At 58.0% G+C, this 15,897-nt stretch overlaps 1 protein-coding gene across 1 annotated transcript in view; it reads left to right on the top strand.

Annotated features, from left to right (window-relative positions):
- The window catches only part of TCERG1L (transcription elongation regulator 1 like), a 182,344-nt gene that overhangs the window by 162,359 nt on the left and 4,088 nt on the right, over positions 1-15,897 (top strand). The window contains exons 10-11 of the mRNA XM_025467669.3: positions 8,718-8,807; positions 12,641-12,759. Of these exons, the coding sequence (XP_025323454.1) occupies positions 8,718-8,807; positions 12,641-12,759 (209 nt within the window). The remainder of the gene's footprint in view (positions 1-8,717; positions 8,808-12,640; positions 12,760-15,897) is intronic.

The raw sequence follows: 15,897 nt of genomic DNA, 5'->3' as shown, positions 1-15,897 counted from the left end.
CACGGTTTGGGGTGTTCCACGGGGATTACGGATCGGGGAAGGAGCCTTGGGTTTTGTGGTTTTGTAGTGTGTATCTGATGGCTCAAGAGAGGTTTTATTTTTATTTTGTTTTACTATACAATCCACAATAGGGCTTTTTGGAAAACAAAACAAAATGAAGCAACCCTCAGCCAGGCAGGGGGCGGTTAATTGAATAGCAGATTATTAATGTGATCCCGCCTATTTGGATAAATGTAGGAGAAACATTTTATTGGCAACTTCTTCCTCCCGCCACGTATCCCTCAGAACCGGGCATGGCTTTCCCAGGGGCCAGGGAAGAAGGAGCTTCGGAGACCCGGGGTCTCGGTCGGGGGACTCCGGGCTCTGCACCTGCTGTGTCTCTGTGGTCCCTCCGTGGGCAGGCGGCCTCGGGGAGACCGGCTGGCACTGTGGCTGCTACACAGGTGAGCCTCACAGAGTCTGGGTCCGAGTCCGTTAGAGGAACTCGTGGGCCGCATGCTCGTGCCCACCGGGCCATCCCAGTCTCTCTCTGCGCTAAGATGGGTGCACCGTGAGGCTGTCGGTGTCCAGGAACGGTGTTAGGGTCTTCCTGCCAACAGGGCAGCGGGGGAGGCCTTCTCCCTGCAGCAGGGGGGCCACCTCGCCCCCCCACTTCTGAGGCCCCCCCTTGCTGGTGAGTCACATCCGGGGCCCCGTCCCCCCTTCCCTCAGCCACGCAGACGGCGCTGCCTCTCTAGAGCTGTAGCGGGCACTGAGGCCAGGACTTGTGCTGGAAAGGCTCGGGCCTCGTCACGTGCCAGCACCCATCACGGCCCTGGAGGGGGGGGCACGAGGCACCTGCAGTCTGCCCCGCGCTCCTTGGGGAGCCGAGCTGCCCCATGTTCCAACGGCAACTCTGCGGAGCTCGCAGGGGGCGCTGAACGCCTCTCCTGACACGCAGCGGTGCTGTGCAGGTGATACGTGCGTTAAAAGAAAATCTGCAAAAAACAAACAAACAAACAAAACAAAACAAAAAAAACCAACTAAGTAAGAAGAAAAGTCACCCCCAATCCTATCCTAGGAGAGCAGTGTTTTCATCAGTGGGTACATTTCTTTCCAGACTTTCTTTCTCAGAACAGATTTTTAAAGATCAATAATAAATATTTTTGTCTTAGACCATACCCAGGATTCAACTGTAATCGAACACGGCTCAGCCAAGTGTTCTGTTCCACATAGTGGATGGCGTGAGGCTCGGCCGGATTTATGAGTCGCTGTACTGTCTCCTCTCATTCAGCGTATTTTTTTTTCTTTTTCTTTCTCTTTTTTTTTTTTTTTTTTTGAGTGTTAGGACAAACCTTTGGCAGACATTTTGGATGAGGTCACGATGTCCCATCCCTTGTCAATTCAAAAACCCTGCGTTTTCATTCGCATCTCATGTTCTCCAAATTTGCTCTTCTGGGTACAACCCGGTGGCCACGGGGACGGCTGGGCCGCGTGCGTAGCGTTGCTTCCTACGGGCTCTGACCGTTGCCGTCTCACCAAACTACCTTGAGAAGAAAGAAGAAGTCGCTTTCATGCAGCGCACCCTTCCAGGGGCCCCGTTCCGAGCTCCCGAGGGTGTCCCGCCAGCCCTGGAGAGTGGGAAACGTGAACGTTTATTATCCGTTGAGTCGCGTTGTTCTTTCCCTCGGGTTTCTGTCTCGGCTTCCGCGCCGTGGTTCCTCCTTCCTGCCCTGACAGCCGCGGCCTTCGGGTGGTTTCATTAGCGAGGAGGTCGCGTTCGGACGATGAAGACGCCCTTGTGGAGGGCGGTGGGCCCCCCACCCTCAGTGCCGGATGGGAGCGCGTCCATCCCTAACGGGAATAACCCTCAGACACAAAGTAAATCGGTGAAGGGTGTTGCAGGAAGACAGAGTAAGATTATATTTATCAATCAAAATAGAAGAAAGAAGCTGAAGTCAGTAAAACCCCATGCATCCTGGGAGGCAAGGATGGGAGTCAACGTGTCCCTTGCTCACCTGTGGACTCACCTGCGGGTCACCTGGCTCACCTGGGCTCGTGGGGACTGGTGCATGTTGACCGCTCCCACGTCCGAGTGTATTTTTTGTTTATTTTTTATTAATGTATTTATTTTTAAATATTTTATTTATTTATTCATAAGAGACACAGAGAGAGGCAGAGACACAGGCAGAGGGAGAAGCAGGGTCCCTGCAGGGAGCCCGATGTGGGACTCGATCCCGGGATCCCGGGGTCACGCCCTGGGCCGAAGGCGGCACTAAACCTCTGGGACCCCCAGGCTGCCTCCACGTCCGAGTTTGGGATGACGCGTCTCCTTGGGTGATTTCCAGCCGCGGCAGAGAGGGCGGGTGCGCTACCGGGAGGTAACCGTCCTCGGCGGGGAAACCCCGGGCAGCCGTGGGCCTGTTCCACGTGGGTCCTCCAAGGTGCCCTGGTGGGACTGACGCCGAGGCCACAGTGGTCACCGGCCCGTTGGGGCAGCGTCCTCCGCGTTTCTCCTTCCACACGTCGCGTCCCAGAATGCCCGGAACCGCCTGCGGTGCACCGTGGGCACCCCACCCCGACTGGGTGGCTGGCAGGGAGCCTGCAGGATAGGATGCTGTGCATCACCCCCAGGGCGGGCGGGGGATGAGCCAGGAGCACCCCTCGCCCTTCCAGCCGCCCAGCTGCCTTCACTTGTCAGGACCCCCAGGGGACAGAGCTATGTGATTCGGGAAATGGGGTGATGAGGCGAGTGGTACCTGTCACCAGCAGAGCCCGTGGGAGGCGGCCGGAGGGGAGGGCAGAGCGAGGACGTGTAGCGGGGACGGAGGACGGCTACGCAGACTCCCGGGCCTCGTGCCGGGAGGTTTGTGGGGAGGGCGGTGGGGGCCCGGGCTGCTCCAGAGGAGCGAGGCCTGGGAGGGGAGTCGTGGGTGGAGCGGGGGCACCTGGCTCGGGGGGCGGGGAGGCTGAGCTGGGGATGGAGGCCCCGGGGGGAGGGCAGATGCATGAGCTGGCAGGGAAACAGGGACAAAGCCCTAAAGAAGGGCCCCCATGTCCAGTCCCTGGTCCTGGAGGAAGAGGTGGCTGCTGGGCTTCAGCCAGAAGGAGCTTCCGGAACCTTCTCCAGGGGCCGCGGGGCCTCCAGTGTGGCTGAGCAAGCACCACGTCCACCTCACCCCGTGGTCTGCGTGCCCTCAGCCCCTGCACCTGCTCCCCAGCTCCCCGGTCCCTCCGGGGGAGAGGCCTCCGCTGCCCCCGCGGGGGCTTTGGCTCAGTTCCCTGAGGCCGGGGCACCCAGGGCGGCTCCCCGAGGCCCGGCCCAGCCCACGCCTCGGGCAGCCGCCCCCGTGGGCCGCCCCTCACACGCCTGCGAGACGTCTCGCTGCCTGGTTTCCTTCTTTTGCCGAGACCCCCGAGCGGCCGCCCATGGCACCTGGGCAGGGTGCAGCCCCAGGACGGGAGCACCGGGGCCCCGGGCGTGGTGCCCGTGTTTCGGAGGCCGGTGCTGTTGTCCCAGAGCTGCGAGCGAGCCTGTGACACATTGCTGCCTCCCGAGGGGCGCGGGGAGCACGGAAACCCCGGGGAGAAGCCGCCCGCCGATGGACAGTCCACTCGCGGGCTTCCACGCCACCGTTTACGAGCCAGAGCAAGGGAACAGTAAATGCAGCGTGTTTCAGAGTCACATTTGGGCAAAAACATTAGCGTCTGACATCAGTGCAGGTGTGTCTGGCTGGAGATCAGCCCCCGAGGCCCTGAGATCACCCAGGGGTGATCCTGAGCTCGGCCCGCAGCTGGAGGGGGGACCCCAGCAGGGCCGGCGGGAGGCCACAAGGATGGGGCCGACGGACAGACACAGGACGACGGACCCAGTCCCCTGTTCACAGGCACGTCCACAACCCTGCCTGGCTCACAGCTGCCCCGGGGCGTCAGACGGGAGCCCGGGACGCACTGTCCCGCCGAGTGCCGCTCGGGGCCGCAGGGGCAGCCTCCTCCTCCTCGTCCATCAGGCCCTGGCCTGGCGTGAGACCTGGTGACTGTTGCACACCCCACGGGGCCTCGGCTCTGAGGATGAAGCCGCGTCCGCCTCCTTCCGCCGGGGCGCCCTGCCGTGGGCCTGCTCTGGGGGTGCCGGCTCCCCACGGGCTGCGGCTGGCGGGCCACCTCACACCCCAGCCGGCACCCCGCACAGGGCCCTCTCCTCAGTGTTCACAGAGGCTTTGGTGAAGCGGGGCTGAGGCCGGTGCCCAAGACCGCGGTCACCCTCAGCGGCAACTGACGCAGCTGCGGCCTCGCCTGTGCCCGGCACACCCCGGGGGACGCTGGTGGCTGGGCGGGTGCTCGGGGGAGGGAGGGCCCTGCACGGGGCGGGAGGGGGGAGCCGGGAGGGTGGCTGGGAGGCCCCGGGGCCCTGGTGGGCGGCTGGCCAGCCTGAGGGCTCGGGAATGGGGGGCTTGGGAAGGTGGGCACGGGGGGCCCGGGAGGCGGCCCTGGAGGACGGGGATCATCGTGATGCTCAGGGCACCAGGCGACCGTCTCCACCTGCTGCGGTGACCAGGTGCCGTCGCCGGCAGAGCACGTCGGGGGTGCCACACACGGTTGTTTTCAAAGAGAGCACGTTGACGACAGCGAGGAGGGGAGGGCCTGGCTCACGCGGCCTGTCCTCCAGGACTGACGCGATCCACGCTGGGAAGGGCCCCGCGCCGGCCAGCCACGTGGCGCCTCCGTCCCCTCCCCGCAGGTCGACGCCAGCCCACAGCTCCAGGCTACGGGGCATCCGCTGGGGTTTGGGGCTGCGCCCTGGCTGCAGCCACACTGCCGCTCCCTCTCCGTGCCTGTGTCGAAACCACCGTCTCCGTGTCCTCAACACCTCTCACGTGCTGTGTAGACGGCAGGAAACTCAGGCCGTACAGACGACGAGGGGAGAGCGTGTGCCCGAGGAGCGCGGGGTGCAGGAGGCAGCGCGGGGCAGGAAGGCAGGGCCCTGTGCAGCGCACGCGGACCCCCCCCCCATCGAGTGTGCATGGCCACGGACGCTGCTGCCGGGCGGGCAGGGACACAGGGTGCAGGAAATAAAGAATGTGCCCGAGGGCCGAGGAGGGCGCCCCAGCGAGGGCCGGACGGCGCGCAGTCTCCCGGAGGCCGGCTCCCACGACGTGGCCGGGGTGACGGCAGGAGCTGACACGGGGAAGGCAGGGAGTCAGAACGGGCTCAGGGTATGGCCAGGCCGCACACAGGGCTGCAGGGTGGCTACGGCTTCCTGCTTAAGTGCCCAGTCGTGTGCAAGTGCCAGAGCCAAGGAAGCCTGGGCTTAGATGTTAGTGAGGGGTAGCAGCACACGCTCGTGCCGGGAGGGGGCAGGATCCTCGGGTCCCCCCAGGGTGCACCCCCTGCATAATCCCCTCCCTGGAGAATGGAGGCCCGTGAATAGGCCGGGGTCGCTCCATGAGGATGTTACAGGACGTGACACAGACCCGGTCTCACCTGCAGACTCTGGAGAAGGAGCCACGGTGGCCTGGTGGCCCTGGGGCTCAGGATGGCCCCTGCCCGCACCTAGCACGAGGGGGCAGGCCTCATCCCCGCCCCGTGGGATGAACTCACCCAGACACCACCTTGGGGACGTGGGAGGCCCAGGCCCAGTGACGTCAGGCTTTTATCCCAAGCGATCCTCATGCTCCATCTAACTGCGGTTACCGGGAGTCCTCCAGGAACGGGCGCGTCTCAGGGACAAGGCCGTGCCCCCCGCAGGCAGGGAAGAGGCCTGTTCCCTCCTTCCCTCCGCTCTGACCCCCGGCCCCAGATCCCACGCCTGCCTGTCCCTCTCTCAACCACGGCACCCGTTAGCGTGGCTCTCCGGGAATGTGCCAATACCTGTTCTGTCTCCGTAGATTGCAGTCCTTGTAGAGGCGGCTTGTCTCGCCTTACAGATTGAAAATTCCTTCAGAGGCAACCATATGTTATTAATTTTTAAAAAATGATTTTATTGCACGTCTAGAACTACAGAAAGCCTCAAAACACTGCAGTTAGTTAGGTGACACCAGCGATTCTAAGCCAGGCTCAGCCTTCCCTAGTGGGCGGAGACTGGGATGCCCACCGGTCCCCACCCGGGGGACAGGAGCCCCTTTGTTTGGGCTGAGTTGAGGCTGCCCACAGTTTCCCTCCGTAACTGCCTTAAAGTAGCTGCGGGCAGGAGCCAGAGGACGATGGGATCGGTCAGACTGCCTGGCCGCGGCCCCGGGCACCCTGCCCCCGGTCCCTGGGGCCTGTCCGCATCTTACAGCGTCCTCAGCACTCGGAGGAACGTCTCTGGGTGGAGCCCGGGTCATCCTGCCCAGGAATAGAGCTCGTGAATATTTTTTTTTAAAAAGGCGCACTTTCTGTTATTTATTTATTTATCTATTTATTTTTAAAGATTTTATTTATTCATCTATGAGAGACACAGAGACAGAGGCAGAGACACAGGCAGGGGGAGAAGCAGGCTCCCTGCAGGGATCCCGATGTGGGATTCCATCCTGGGACCCCGGGGTCACGCCCTGGGCCTAAGGCAGGGGCTCCACCGTTGAGCCCCCTAGGCGTCCCTATTTTTATTAGTAAAGGGAGAAAGTGTCAATTTTAAAGAATGGGCAGGTTGTGCTGTGCTAAGTAACGCAGATGTTTATTAAAATAGAATCTACCGGGAATCCTTGCACGTGTCCAAAAGCAAGAGATGAGGGGCTATAAGCTGCGGGTTGGCGTCCGCTCTCCTCCGGGCCCAGGGGCTTGTTCCCACCCAGACCCCCTAGGAGCCCTCCTGAAGTGCACGTCACACAGGACCGTGGCTCCCGAGATAAGGCACAGCTTCCTCTGTGTGCCCAGGACGCTCCTCCAGCCCCGGCCGCGCTCACCCCCTGGCAGCTCCCTCACGCCCCAGATCACGAACCTGACCTCTGCACCCCAGACAGCCCGTCCTGGACGTGCCCCCAGCCCTTCAGAGGCCTGATGAGTGTGCACGCTCCAGGAGGGGGCTGCCCCGGAAACGCATCCCTGGGCTGGTGGAGGGGCCCCTTCCCCGTGGCCCCCGGTGCCCTGGCACATCTCCACTCGGGCACAAAGGCCTCCCGGCCGACCACGGGCTTCCTTCTCTGCCTCAGCCCAGATCCTGGGCTCTGGTGTCGGGGGCCTTGACTCCCCCACGAGTCCTCTCACGCAGCCTGGAGCCTACGGCAGAGTCAATACTTGGTCAATGTTTTTAAGTGAATAAATTATTCTGTAAATGACTTAAACATTTCCTTGCTCTGTCAGCAGGGGCGGGGGCGGGCGGCTAGAAGCTGCGCGTCCCGCACTCAGCACCAGATCCCGATTTCTGATTCGTTGTCAACAACAACAAAAACCCCGGGGGTTCTTGGAGAATCGTCTGGTTCTAGGGCTGAGGCAGGAGATACACACGTGAGGCCGGAGCACTTGGGGTTCCAGGAAATCAAGGAGCCCCCTGGCCCCGACCCTCCCAGAGACGACGGGGTTGCCCAAGGCACACAGGTGCCAGGCAGAAGAGCTCAGTGGCCGACGCTGGAAGTATTGGAGCAAAAATATCCATGAGTCTGTAGTGATACGAGTACCTGATGGAATAAATAAGTAACCGTGGGGAAACGGGTGGCCATGCGGCTCAGAATCCCAGATAACCTGATTTGGGTACGTCCCCCTCGGGAGGTGGAGCACAGCCCCGAGAGTGGGCTGCACAAAGCGATGTCCCCCCAGGAGCACGGCCGGCAGTGGGGACAGAGGGTGAATTTGAGGAGGACAGAGCTGGTCAGTGCGTCCTCAGCCAGGTTGCTGGACCCGCACCGACAGCCGTAGTCATGGCGACAGGAAGTACCTGGAGGCGACGTGATGACGGTGGTACCTGGCTCTGGGTTCTTCCCCCAGAACCCGAACCCCAGTAATCATGAGCCAAGCTAAGCTGAGTCCAGCACAAGGGGCATCTTACGAACCTGACCAGCACTGTACGGTCAACACGACAGGGAAAGTCTGAGAAACTGCCCCAGCCCAGAGGGACCTGCAGACACGGGACCCTAGCTGTCATGTGGTGGCCCGGGTGGGACCCCGGGGGGAGGAAACACTGAAGGAAGTCTTAAGTGTGGACTTTGGTTAACAGTAGCGTAGACGAATCTAGCGTCCATTCCAAGGTAAGGTGTTCACGGTGCAGGAAACTGGGCAGGACACGTGGTCAGCTCGTAATAGTCTCGTGGTGACTTGTCCGTGGATCTAAAACTCCTGTAAAGTAAAAATAGTTGGTCTAAAAAAAAAAAAAAAGACCCACCTAAGAAGGTTTAAATATTGATTAAAAATCACCTACAAATAAAAAAAAAAATCACCTACAATTATGCTGAACTCAGACTGTGTGCAAGAAGCTGCCCCCGGTCACGGGCCGTGGCGTTGTGAAAATTCTTGCAAACGTCCCTGCTTCCGAGATGTGGCATTCCGGAATGCCCCGGCTCCGCAGGTGTGACGGGGGCTTCAGATCAGGGCCGCGTGGCCCTGGAAGAAATCCAGAAGAAGTAGTGTCGTGAGTGCAGAAATTAAATTTTCCAATGCTCTAAGTATTGATTTCCCAGAGAGTTTGCGGCGTGTAAGGCTTTCACACAAGCCGGGTCGCCGAGCCCATGGCCCCTTGATGCTGTTTTCCGCGGTTGATCATTTGAGCACGATGTCAGGCTCAGCGGTAGATGCTAAAAGCAACTCTGTTGAATATCTTCCTTCAGGTGTCTGCGTTTTCTACCTGGGAGAAAGAATTACATAAAATCGTGTTTGATCCACGCTACCTCCTGCTGAACTCTGAGGAGCGGAAACAGGTAACGCGGTGGCGGGGCGTGGTGGTGTGATGCCAGGGCACAGCTGCCTGTCGTGTCCGTCTTGTTGGACGGGCGGGTTTGCAGCCGGCGCGCTCCCTCGCTTGTGAGCTTGCGTGCGGCAGCGGTGACGGGTGCGGAGGAAGGTTACCCCCTACCTGTTCTTAGCAACCCAGCGGCTGGTGACCCCACAGGACAGATAGCCCCATTCAGAGATGGACATGCACACGCCGGGAACACTGAGCACGCCGCAGGGGGGTGGGTGTGAGGAAGACGAAAGGTCTTACCTAATAGCAATGAATGTGAACAGGGTCCAGGGAACGTCAGGGAGGGAGGTTCTAGAAACAGGTCCCCAGAAAGGGCAGGAATGGGGGGGGGAGGCAGCTGGCCTGGAGGACCGGTTAACCTGACGGGTCCACCCTGGCTTGTTGACAAAGTAGGTCGTGAAGCCCATACTCTTCCCAGATTCTGCAGACAGACAGACGGCCAGGCCGTGCCGACTGCCAAGGGAGGAGCTGAAGCCGTGATGTACAAGCTTGTGCAGCCCAGCAGGGACCCGGGTGGTCCCTGGGGCATAGCCCGAAGGGCCCGACGTCCACATCTCTGGGTCCCGTTCCATTCCTGTCTCTGCCTCCCGCTGCCCTTTGAGGGTGACACGATGCACGTGGCCATCGAGAGCAACCACGGAGATCACAAGGCCCCAGAGCCACTTCAGCGATGGGCTCGGTCACCACGGCCTGCGAGGTGTCGCACAGCAGAGACTGGGAAAGCCTGGAGCCAGGAGGACGGAGGGGCTAGTTACTTCCCATTCCGTCCTGGCATGAAATTCCTTCCAGAGCACACCGGGACGGTCAGCGAAGTGCGAACTAGTCAGGGCCTCAGGCCTGCGGACCCCCAACGGCCCCGCCGATGCAGAGCGCCCGCCCCGGCCGGCGCAGGCTGGCAGTTGGGATGGTCCTGGATTGGCCACCTTAGGATGCAGACCTTGCATCTGTCAGAAAGAAACATTGGAAAATGTGTGAAATGGCTCCAAAGGGGGGAAAAATGTTACAACAGAGTCAGGTGAGGTTAGACTAGGACATAGAATCTGAAGGAAACTGCAGACGTTCATCACGGGTCTCCTGTCACCGTGGTGCTGCGATGTGGGAGACCGACCGGTCTGGTCCGACGACTCAGCTCTGAAAACACCTAAGGAGCTTGCTCGTTTTTCTGCCGCGGTAAAGGTCGCGTGCGGCTCACGTCTGCTGACCGTCGCGTGTCTGTGGACCGTGCTTTCGCCGACTCAGGTGGTCAGCGCCGTCCCCTCCGGTTCATGGGTGCTGTTAGAGGCCATTGGCCCCTTTGAAGGAAGCAGAGGAGGCAAGGCCCCCCACACCCTTAAAGAAAAGGCCCGTCTCTGAGCAAGTGGAATGCACGGGCCCAGGTTGCTGTTGAGTCGAACTGGTTTCTCCCGATCCGGGGGCGTCCTCCTGCCCAGGATTCAGGCTCGGGAGCTCTGAGGGGCTGTGGGTCCAGCCGTGGCCAGAGCAGCAGGTGCCGGCCGGAAGGGGCTGGGCCTCCAGCCCACACCTGGACCTGGCCCTGCACACAGACCACACTGGAAGGTCAGCTCACCCCCGAGTGCACTATTTGGGGGAACTCCTTCAAACACCCCTGGGGAGCCACCCCTCGGACACCTCGGGCTGGTGTCCGAGGCCAGACTGCAGCCTGCTGCCCCAGAGGCCCGATGGGGGAGAGTGGGATGCCGGCCTCCCCGGCAGCCCACACGCACCACGTCAGGGAGCCCTCCGATCAAGTGCCCGTGTTTGCAAGAGGAACCGCCTGCGACCCTGGGGAAGGTTGCAGCTCCTCTGGGCACCGGGGCTGGGGCTGTGCATGCAGGTGAAGGGAACAGTATTCGGACCATCCGGAGCCCCAGCCCTGCTTACAGGTGCATTGATGGCAAGCGTCAGGCTGGGAAGCTGCACCGGACCTGCCATCACGTAGCGTTTCCAGGAGGAGGCTAAAGCTCCTGCTGGGCAAACCGCCCCCACGCCTCCCCCCAGGGGCTGCATGGAGAAGTGAGGAGCCCAAAAAGAGAGAAGGGGTCGGGCAAAGCTCATCAGACCCATTTCCACAGCAACAGAGTTTTCTCTTTATTAGGGCAGATCACGCCACGAGGCGGTAACGGCCAACGGTACCTCTTTTAAAAAGTCATGTCCCGCGTTGGACGGAACCAGGGTGATTTGTCAAAGAGGGAAGAAAACCCTGCTACGTGGAAGTTCAGCAGCCTAACCGGGCGCGAGAGCCAAGGCGAGAGGACTGGGGTCGGATGGGCGAGCGGTGCAGGCATCGGAGGAGCGGGGCTCCCCGCAGCCTCCAGCCCCTCCGCCGAGCAGGGTTTCTTCCGTCCAGATTTAAAATTAATAGAGCAAAGCTCTGACTAATGATGGAAGCACATGCTCTTATTTGGATAATAACCCTTCATGTACTTTTTTTTTTTTTTTTACGAGTTTAAATCATAAGACAACTGGAGAGCTTGCACACCACATGCCTCGGAGGTGAAATGAGCCGAGCCCGTCCTCGCTTCACTATACACGCACGCTCCCTCAGCTTAGGTCCTGCTCCTGGATGCTTCGGAATCTGCAGCCCTGTGAGGCTCCTGGAGCCGAGAGCGTCCTCCTGCAGTGGCTCCGGGCCGGGCCGCGGGGGACGCCCAGAGCCCTGGGGTCAGACTCTCGTGCCTGCCGCGGCCGCCGATCCGGCTGGTACAGAAGCGCTGTTTCTTGGCCTTCCAGGGTCACGTGTGCGGTGTTTATTGATCTTTTTATTTATGCTTGTGCACACATTCAAATCATCGCTGATGTTTTCCTTCTTAACGCTCTTGAGGCTCCGATGACATTAGGAATGAAACAGCTGTCTCCACCCCCTTTAGGCTCTGGTGTATAAATGACAACTTTCTTTTTTTTTTAATTTTTATTTATTTATGATAGTCACAGAGAGAGAAAGAGAGAGAGGCAGAGACATAGGCAGAGGGAGAAGCAGGAAATGACAACTTTCTGATACTGGAACAATGAGCCGCCTCCATGCGGTCGAGGGAGGATCACTTCGTGGAGCTCCGGAGTCTCCGTGGCGTCGTGTGACTGTGTTGGCTGCCAGTGTGCAAGAGATGCAGCCCTGGGGGCGTGACGCACCTGCCTGCTGAACCCTTTAGGCCAGGGAACGGGGTTTTCCTGTTGGGTTAGCTTTCTAGACCCACATCCTGTCAGACTGGGGTTAGTGCAGTGTCTGAGGGTCACGTCTCCCTGTGGGTGTGCTCACCTGGAGGCTCCGTGATGTCCCCAGAGGATGCTCGCCGTGTCCACACGAGCCTCCTGGTGACCAGACCCCCATCCTCACAAGTGGGGACTAGAGGGTGGGGAAACAGAGATGCCGGGTCGACCTTCTTTTCACGGAGGTAAAATCACGTTTGGAGACTCCGATGCCAATTGTGTCACTATAGGAATAGACTAGAACAGATTAGGCGATCTCACGTGTCGCTGGGACTACCGGCAGCGATGTGGTCGTCGGCCAGACAGTGCGTGATGGTAGGAGGTGCTCACGGTGCCCCAAAACCAGAACCACGGGCTCCCACAGGCCTTGGGGGGGACCGTGAGGACCCAGACTTCGTTATGCAGGCGCCTGGCTCGGGACGGTGAGTGTGCCTCCGTGAGAGGGCTGCGGCTGCAAGCCCGCCGAGGGGAGGAGAGAGGCTTGACCACGACTCTCTCGCCGTTCTTTTGTGTTGTGTTTGAAACCCAAGATTTCATTTCTGATGCGCAACCTTGTAATACTTGTGTGCGTGTGTGTGTTTTAAGATATTTGAACAGTTTGTCAAGACAAGGATAAAAGAGGAATACAAGGAAAAGAAAAGCAAACTGCTGCTAGCCAAAGAAGAATTCAAAAAACTTCTGGAGGAATCTAAAGTGTCACCCAGGTACGGAGACAGAAAAGCCAGGCTCTCTCCAGGCTGGAAACAGGCCTGTGACTGTGAGAGGGCTTTTGACAGGTTGTCTCTTGTCAACCTCGTCACCTGACGTCCCCTAGATGCCCCACGCGAGAGCATGAGGACTGTTGGAGGGGGAAGCTGCCTCCTCTGTGCTGGGGGCCGGGGGCTGGGGGTTGGGGGCTGGGGGCTGGGAGTGAGGGAGCCACTGGCTCCACCCTGGGCTCTTAGCTTCCCCCATGGGTCACAGTCCCTCCTTCCGCCGCCTGGTTTTCCAGCGAGGCAGCCCTGAGTCCACGATCCAAATACCTAAGCAGTAGGTCAGCGCGCAGAGAGGAGGTCTAACTTCTGAACTAGGGATCGGAGACTAAACATACAGAACACAAACAGCAGCAGTAAAATACGCCCCCGCCCCTCCCCGGCTAGGTTCCAGACGCCTTCCCCCTCCCACCGGCCGGGGGCAAAGAGAAGGTACCCACACCGGGACCAATGGGCCAAGGGATCCTGCTGCCAAAACTCACCTAGAATAACCTGTCATCACTCCCATGAAATACAATAAACTGATAGGAAAGTAGACGTTAGAAATTAGAAAGACACATGGATTTAACTCTTCTTAAAATTGGCTTTCACTGACTGATATTTAAAAAGTAATGAACATGTACTACTTTTAGAATTATAGAACTATAACTTTTATAAGCCAAAAAATGATTTCGGTTTAGTTTTATTTAGGGTCGGGATATTATGTCTAAATGGACGTTTATGCATTAGTATTAAAATACCATTTTAATAGTAATGCATAAATATGACATTATTTTTAAGATTTTATTTATTTATTTGATAGAGAGAAAGAGAGAGAGCACAAGCGGGGGAGTGGCAGGCAGAGGGAGAAGCAGGCTTCCTGCTAAGCGGGAACCTTTAGATCATGACCTGAGCTGAAGGCAGACGGTTTCCCGACTGAGCCACCCAGGCAGCCCAACTTTATTTTTAAAATAGATCTTAGTTGATGTTTGCTTTCTATGAAGACCTAGGCTCCCATATTTTGGTCGATAATTGTTTAGTTCTCCTGGTCGGTAACTGGGTGTCGGTAACACCGTCCTTATAAAACTGCAAGTATTTAAAGGGCAGATATTTTCTGAACAGGAGAAAATGTAGCATGAATTATTCCCACCACCAAATGCTAATCTAGAAAAGCAAGCGTGCACCTGCACATTTGTAAATTGTGATTTTCTACCATTAGAGATGAGAAAACTGGCTTTTCTGTGTCCCCCACATGGTGACCCTAGGAGAGAGAAGTTGATGGAGAGCATCTTCCTCAGGGCACAGCCCAACCTGACCCTCCCCAGCTCTGCAGTGGGGGCAGGCACTGCGCCTTTCTGAGCTTCCAGCTTCATCTGTGGCAGGACAACTGCAGCAGACTCCTTGGGGGGTGCAGGCAGGGAAACAAACATGGCTCCTGTGAGGTGGAAGGAGTTTGGTAAAAGAGATGCCCACCACCACCATCAGCATCATCACCATCACTATCACCACCATCACCACCACTATCATCACCACCATCACCACCACTATCATCACAATTATTACCACCATCACCACCATCAATGTCACCATCATCACTGTCATCACCATCATCACCATCAATCACCACCACCATCACCATCACCACCATCAATGTTGCCATCATCACTGTCATCACCATCATCACCACCACTATAACTACCATCACCACCACCACCATCATCACCACCATCACCACCATCACCACCATCACCATCATCATCACCACCATCACCATCACCATCATCACCACCATCACCACCATCACCACCATCACCACCACCACCACCACCACCACCATCACCACCATCACCATCACCACCATCACCACCATTACCACCATCATCACCACCATCACCACCATCACTATAACTACCATCACCATCATCACCACCATCACCACCACCACTATAACTACCATCACCACCATCACCACCACCACCATCACCATCACCATCATCACCACCATCACCACCATTACCACCATCATCACCACCATCACCATCACCACCATCATTACCACCATCACCACCATCACCATCATCATCACCACCACCACCATCACCATCATCACCATCATCACCACCACTATAACTACCATCACTACCAGCACCATCATCACCACTATCACCACCATCATCACTACCATCACCACAATCACCACCATCACCACCATCACCATCATCATCACCACCACCACCATCACCACCATCACCACCACCACTATAACTACCATCACCACCATCACCACCACCACCATCACCATCATCACCACCATCACCACCATCACCACCATCACCACCATCACCACCACCACTATAACTACCATCACCACCATCACCACCATCACCACCATCATCACCACCACCACCATCACCACCATCACCATCATCACCACCATCACCACCATCACCACCATCACCACCATCACCATCATCACCACCATCACCACCATCATCACCACCACCACCACCATCACCACCACCATCATCACCACCACCACCATCACCACCATCACCACCATCACCACCACCACTATAACTACCATCACCACCATCATCACCACCACCACCATCACCACCATCACCATCACCACCATCACCACCATTACCACCATCATCACCACCATCACCACCATCACCACCACCACTATAACTACCATCACCACCATCACCACCACCACCATCACCATCACCATCATCACCACCATCACCACCATTACCACCATCATCACCACCATCACCATCACCACCATCATTACCACCATCACCACCATCACCATCATCATCACCACCACCACCATCACCATCATCACCATCATCACCACCACTATAACTACCATCACTACCAGCACCATCATCACCACTATCACCACCATCATCACTACCATCACCACAATCACCACCATCACCACCATCACCATCATCATCACCACCACCACCATCACCACCATCACCACCACCACTATAACTACCATCACCACCATCACCACCACCACCATCACCATCATCACCACCATCACCACCATCACCACCATCACCACCACCACTATAACTACCATCACCACCATCACCA

The sequence above is a fragment of the Canis lupus genome, chromosome 28, assembly GCF_003254725.2.
Source record: "Canis lupus dingo isolate Sandy chromosome 28, ASM325472v2, whole genome shotgun sequence".
In the NCBI taxonomy this organism is placed as follows: Eukaryota; Metazoa; Chordata; class Mammalia; order Carnivora; family Canidae; genus Canis; species Canis lupus.
This window is presented reverse-complemented; position numbering and strand designations above follow the sequence as displayed.